The sequence below is a fragment of the Nematolebias whitei genome, chromosome 7, assembly GCF_014905685.2.
Source record: "Nematolebias whitei isolate Nwh7 chromosome 7, NemWhi1, whole genome shotgun sequence".
NCBI lineage: Eukaryota > Metazoa > Chordata > Actinopteri > Cyprinodontiformes > Rivulidae > Nematolebias > Nematolebias whitei.
Window position 1 is genome coordinate 40,521,972 of NC_056504.1, and position 7,237 is coordinate 40,529,208.

General features: G+C 41.4%; 1 protein-coding gene across 1 annotated transcript in view; it reads left to right on the top strand.

Annotated features, from left to right (window-relative positions):
• Positions 1-221: 221 nt before the first annotated feature.
• Positions 222-7,237, top strand: part of oxtra (oxytocin receptor a) — a 9,965-nt gene continuing 2,949 nt past the window's right edge. Inside the window, exon 1 of the mRNA XM_037679540.1 lies at positions 222-1,137. Within this exon, the coding sequence (XP_037535468.1) occupies positions 222-1,137 (916 nt within the window). The remainder of the gene's footprint in view (positions 1,138-7,237) is intronic.

The following is a 7,237-nucleotide window of genomic DNA, read 5'->3' on the forward strand; positions in this document are numbered from 1 at the left end:
TGAGGAGTCTTTGCGCAACTTGGGAACAATTCTTTCTCTGCAGCCTCTGCGTGTTCAGAGCATGGAGGTCGTTCAGGACAACGTCTTCTTCTATCACCCGAGAGAGGCATGAACCGGCTCTGAGCATGTTTCTGAACCTGTAAGGACGCAGAGGAACTCTTTGGCACCTCCAGGTGACCCGCAGAGTCCCGCACCACCTTCACCGCGCGCGCACCGCAGCGATGGAGAGCGTTTTAAACGACGGGGACACGTGGGCGTTCAACGACTCGAGCCTCCTGAACGGAACCGCCGGCTGGAACCAGACGAACCCCCTCAAGCGGAACGAGGAGGTGGCGAAGGTGGAGGTGACGGTGCTCGCGTTGGTGCTGCTCCTGGCGCTGGCCGGGAACCTGTGCGTCCTGCTGGCCATCCACACCACCAAGCACAGCCAGTCCCGCATGTATTACTTCATGAAGCACCTGAGCATCGCCGATCTGGTCGTGGCGATCTTCCAAGTTCTCCCCCAACTTATCTGGGACATCACGTTCCGCTTCTACGGGCCGGACATCTTGTGCAGGTTGGTGAAGTACCTGCAGGTGGTGGGGATGTTCGCCTCCACCTACATGTTGGTTTTAATGTCCGTGGACAGGTGTTTGGCCATCTGTCAGCCTCTGCGCTCCCTGCACAGAGGGAAGGATCGCTTTTATGTGGTCTTCTCCTGGATTCTGAGCCTGCTCTTCAGCGTCCCGCAGATGTTCATCTTCTCCCTCAGAGAGGTGGGCTCGGCCGGGTCAGGGGTGTACGACTGCTGGGGAGAATTTGTGAAACCCTGGGGGGCCAAAGCGTACATCACCTGGATCAGCCTCACCATCTACATCATCCCCGTGGCCATTCTGAGCATCTGCTACGGCCTGATCAGCTTCAAAATATGGCAGAACTTTAAACTGAAAACCAGACGTGAGCAGTGCATCAGCCTGACGCCCAAAACGTGCAAAAGCAACACGCTGGCGCGCGTGAGCAGCGTGAAGCTCATCTCCAAGGCCAAGATAACCACGGTGAAGATGACCTTTGTCATTGTGGTGGCTTACATCATGTGTTGGACCCCCTTTTTTTCAGTCCAGATGTGGTCTGCGTGGGATCCAGCTGCACCCCGTGAGGGTAAGTTGCATTTAAATCATAGTATCAGGCGGGCGCATCAGTGCGTAAAAGGCTTGGAGTGTGCCACTTTACGCATTTGGAGTCACTGACACAGAAGGAAATATTTTCTTTTTTTTTTATTCTGTCACAGAAAAGACTCATTTTGTCACAATTAAAAATAAAGTTATCTGAAGTTGTGCGCAAATATCATCCCTCTTTTTGTTCCTTGAGAGATTTTGGGAATGTTGGACATTTTAGGTTCAGGTTAAACAACATTTTTCAAACAGTTCAACAATACAACAACAACCAAACTCTGTCAGGTTTTATTTTGTCCTCATCTTTAAAATCATTATATAAAACGTGATTTAAAAAAAAGGGTTGACAAAGCACAGAATCTGATAACTTTCTTCTGGCCCTCCACGCGCTGCCCGAATGACGGATAAACATTAATCAAATGAATGTGCGCAGCCGCGCCTCAGGCATCTCGGGGCCTGTGTGTGTGTGTGTGTGTGTGTGGGGGGGGGGGGGGGGGGGGTGACATTTTACCACAATAAGCCACCAGCAGCCACCTATATGGAGCCTCTGTATGTGCAGCTGCCACACCCTCTGTGCTTTAAACATCTGCTCGTTTTGCTGGATTCACTACAAATGTTTAGAAATAAGTCAAATTCACAAACATCACAAGTCAGAGTGGGGCTATGAATCACTTTGAAAGATGTAAAGGAAAAAAAAAAAAACATTTTGCTCCATAAAGACAAAAGATGAAAATACGTTTTGATCTCTTCAAAAAAAAAATGAAGCTGGAACTATAGAACCACGTGTTTAAAGCATTAAAGTCAGACGGGGTGTGTGTGCAGAACAAACACTTTTTTCATCTTAATCTCTATTTGTGTAAAAACAGATCTCACTGAGATTTACCTCAGTGCGTTGTTCACTCAGCGGTTTGCGCGCGCATGTCTGCCGCTCGGTGATGCGTTACGCGCAGAGACATGTTGCTGGATGAAGCAGTGACGGTCTGTGACGTCACACCTCACTGTGATTCTCAGTCCCACATCCCCGGGAAATGGGCATCAGATTCAACAAAACAAAAATTTCCAGAATGGACGAGAAGGTGTGTGTATGGGGGGGGGGCTGATTGAGGGTGACACCTGTCAGTGTTTGTGTTCAAGCTGGGGTCTCAGATTACATTTATTTAAAATAAATAACAAAAAAAATAAATGAAAGTGTACTCAGTTTGGAGATCCCAACATAAGCAGCTTTATGCAAATAATATAAAACTTTCTTATAGATGATAATCAACAACTGGGGCTTTGCTTTGTTCACATAAACAAGTTATCAGGGCTGTGTGCTTATTTTCTTGAGCGATGGTGTAAAAAGAGTTGTACAAAGAAAAATGTCCTCCAGATGTGAACACTAACTGCAGCTCAGCTGTATTACAACCAAACCAAACTGAAACAGGTAAACCACCTGCATGACTTTAACTTTCTCCAGATATATTTGAAACTGCTAGCCACGTTCCTATCAAAAACAAACAAACAAAAAACAAGCAAATAAATTGAGCAGCTATTAAAACTAGAGAAATTGCATTTTCTGCGAAAATGCAGTGTGAATGCTCATTGCAGAAGAACCTGAAATTAGCTATAAAACATGCTGAAATGTTGCTGAAATGGAAGAACAAGCCTAAATTAGCAGAAGAAAACACTTATTTGCTGTATTGGGTTTAAATCATCAGAAACAAGCACAAAATGAGGAAATTAGCTAAAAAAAAAAAGCTGAATTTAGCAAACAAAAAAAAAAGCTGGGGGAAAAAAGCAGAAAAAGCAGAAAGAAGCTTAAACTACCACAAGAAAGCAGAATGAGGTGAAATAAGCAAAAAAATGTGGAATTGGATGAAAACCCTAAAACTAGCATGAAACAGGTAAATAGTAGCAAAAATAGTAAAAGTAGCTGAAAAGTTAGAACAAGCTTAAAATTGCAGAAGAACACAGAAAAAACAGATTTACACAATTAGACTGAAAGAAGCCGAAATGAGCACAAAAAAGTGGAAATTATCAGAAAAAGGCTGAAATTAGCACACACACAGAAAAACAGCTGAACAGTAGCTAAAAAGAAGATGCTTAAAATTACCAGAAGGAAGTGGAGAAAGCACATTTTTGCTGAATTAGGCCGAAAAAAATGTGGAATTAGCTGAAAATCCTAAAACTAGCACAAAACTGCTAAATAGTAGCTGAAATAGCAGTAAAAGCTGAAACTTGCAGAAAGAAGCTGAAAGAAACATATAAACTTGAAATTAGCAGAAACAAGTTAGAAGAAGCATACGAATGTTGTGGATAGCAGAAAGATCCTGAAAGGAGCACAAAAGAGCTGAAAAATACTGAAAGTAGCTGAAAGTTTAAATTTGCACAAGGAAGCTGAAAAAAGCTGAACCAGAACAAAATGTGAAAGGAGCAGCAAGTGGTTGTGAACAGAGCTAAAGATTTGAAGGATGTAAAATTAGCTCATTTCATATGAGGAAAAAAAATGGCAGAAAAGACTAAATATTTCAAAAAGCTAAAGTTGCACCACTGATTTAATCAATGATAGTGAATAATTACACCTTTCAATGGAATTAAAGCATCAGAGGCTGAGAAAGAAACGTCAATGTTTAAAAATGACCGTATTACTTGGAATTTAATTTGCTCCATCAGTGTAGTCCGTTTCAAAGAACTCTTACACTCTCTTTCTGGGAATCTCTCTACAATCACTTCGTGCTTTCCTGACCGCCTGCAGCGTCATAATTACAGTACATTACTCTTCCAGTCTGTGCTCATTAAACAACGAAAATAAAACGAAACTAGTGTGACAGGCATACACTTTAATCAATTATCAATCCAATCAGTCTCATTGTTGCATGCAAGCAGATGTAAATTGTACAAATGTTGCTAATTCCTCTCTAATAAACAAGATTCATCAGCTTGTGATGATGTGACAGAGGCAGGAAACGTCACAGGGAGCAGGTGCACACGTTTCAGCACCAGGTTTTATCAGAACGATTTCTGCAAATGTCAGACGACGGAAAAATGCTCCCGACGAAGGTTTGTTAAAGGTGCGTCAGTGGCGTGCATGACTTTACTTTTATCAGCCAGACAGATTTCATTATGTGGTGGACAAAAACACAAGAAGGTCTAACCTTGTTCCACACAAAACACCTTGGAAATAAAATAAAAAAACAACAGTTAGAAGAATATATCTCCTTGCTGTGCCTGCTGCTCTTGGAAACTGACTCACGCTTTGTATATTGATTTGCATTAAGGGCTTGATGGACACAACGTGTTCAGTCCCCAAGTCTTTTATTTCTTAAAGGTCACTTCTTGTGCTACATCTTTTTTTTTTTTTTTTTTTTTTTTACAAGCCATGAGAAATATGAATAAAACCTCCATCAGTCAAAGTAAAAATCAGAACCGTTTTTGTTGTTGCTTGTTTACGATCAGAACACGTTGAATGAATTTCTGAGGAGTCTTTCAGCGTGGTCAGCTTAAGCTCTGACAGCGATGTACACGGGGGGGGGGGGGGTGTTAACCTGTCCTTTCATTCTCAGTGTGATCCATCATTCCTGTGTGAAAGACACCATGAGCCAATGCAGCAAGGCTTTTTCTGATGATGCCCCCCCCCCCCCCCCATTATTCAAATTAGGTCCAGGCTCTCTGATAATAAATTCCTGATAACTGCCAGGTGGGTTTTTTTTTTCACACAGTCTGACTTGAATTTACATTCCAGAGGTAAAAGCTCAAACGTGGCTGATAAAAGCCACAACACTGAAATAGGAGCAACTGAACTTCTCACCATCCCCTGGACCCACGTTTTGGACCCCATCCAATGACACTTCCCAATCATTCCCTGTCTAAGATCATTTTAAGCTGCAGTTCATATTAAAATCTCACAGACAAATACAAGCTGTAGGATTAACAGGAGCACAAAATGACCGGAGGGAACAAACAATCCAAAAAAAACTATATATATATATAACTGCTAAGAAGAGGTTAGATAGAGGATACAAATCAATTACATGATCCAAAAGTCATCTGCCAAATGTCAGGTGGACGGTGTAAATGTCATCCACCGTGTCACTTCAGGTCCACTGGTGTAACGTCTCACTGCAGCGCTGTACAAAAACATCCCCACCTCCCGGATTCTAACAATGGCAATATGTTTGCAAGATTTATATTGTTGTTGGCATTCAGCAGTAGCTTGTCTGTTGTCTGAACTGTCAGGAAACTAAGACGTAGAAAATGTTCTGCCTCCTATAACCGTGGCGTGAGAAAACGTTTAGGCACCGTTGAGTTAACGAGCTAACTTTTCAAGTAAGCAAATAATCTGGATTGATTCTACAGTGGAGGAAAGTATAAGCCTTCAAAACGTATTAGCAAAATATGATCAGAGGGCCAGAAGTGGCCTGTGGAAGATCTCTTTCTGGTCAACAAAATTGCCCAATAAAGACAAAACAAGGTAAATATAGGAGTTTTATGTATATTGAGGTAAATAACAGTAAACTTACCACCTCCATCTTACCTGCTTCCAGCAGAGGGTGCAGTCTATGTGTTGGACCCATAGTGTGTGTGTGTATATATATATATATATATATATATATATATATATATATATATATATTAATAGACCAAGTGTCCCTTCTTCTCTCATATAGGGAGAGAACCCCATAAACCATAAACCAGCAAGCCTTGGTTTATGGGAGGCGCCTTGTTTTATTTTTGGAACCAGAGTCTGTGCACTGGGGGGGCTTTAAGTCCTACCAACTCCCCGCACACAATCCTGTCACATGCCTTTTATTTTAAAGCGTGAAAAAATTAATCGCATCTGAACATGTTATAAGTATTAATACTTTAACATACAGCAGCAAGGTAATAGCTGCATCAACATCAACACCTGAAAGAAGTGGATTTTTTTCAAGCCTTTGTTAAGTGACGTTTGTGTTTCTGCGTAAACAATCACAAGATAAATGATTTTAAAAAGTTATGAAACGACTCAAAATGTTGTTTTCAACCTGAAACAAACCTCTAAATTTAGGTTTCTCTTACAAGCACCATGTCTGACATGTCAAGAAAATGCTGGTGCTTCAGTCAAGCAGCTAACTGTGTTTAAAAAAAAAAAATCGTCAGCAAAGCAGCCAGACAAAATAATATTTCACAAAGCAGTCAACTGTCTATGAGGTCAATACAAAAGCTACATGCTGTCATAAACAAATCCCAAACCTTTCTCTGGCTGTGCATTTTCATAGCTCATGTTTGGTTCTGTAGATGTGGGAAGCACATTGTGCAACCCTTCAATTGCTGTAAATAAGTCCAAATGTTGCCCCCCCCCACCCCCCTGTAAATTTACTAACTCTTCTAATGTAGTAATAACGTAGTAATAAGTTGACAATGTGCTCATTAGGTTGTTGGCACGGTAATATTTGCAAATCAGTATTTGCAAAGTAACTGATACATGTCTTTGATTTTACTTGAGGAGAGTGAAAACAATGAGCTGCTAACAAGAAAAAAAGAGTTTTTCTCATGTTTCCTTTATTTTATTCTCATCTCCAGTGATGGACACAGTTCTGCTAATTCGCTAACAGCTAATAGCAGCACTAATTTTTTGTTTAGCGGATTAGCGCTTTTGCTAACTTTGTTAGTTCGCAGAATTAGCTTCTGCTACATTATACCATACCATTTTATTTATAGAGCACTTAAAACAGCGACAAGGCCAACCGACGTGCTGTACAAACAGAAAACAGGCAACACACAAAGCAATATACAAAAATGGAATAAAATGAATATATAGACACAAAAACGTTGCGGATAATAAATATAACAACTAACCAGTGTGAATCACACAGGTTCAAACCCAGATCATCTGGTGTTGAAAGCTACTGAATAGTAGTAAGTTTTTAAGCGGGATTTGAAAACCGAGAGGGAAGGGGCCTGTCTGACAAGCAGAGGCAACTCGTTCCAAAGTCTTGGTCCTGCTACAGAAAAGGCCCTGTCACCTCTGCGCTTAAGACGAGTTCCTGGAACTGTGAGGAGCAACTGGTCCGCTGACCTCAGAGAACATGGTGGGACATACGGTTGTAGCAGATCAGAGAGATTGG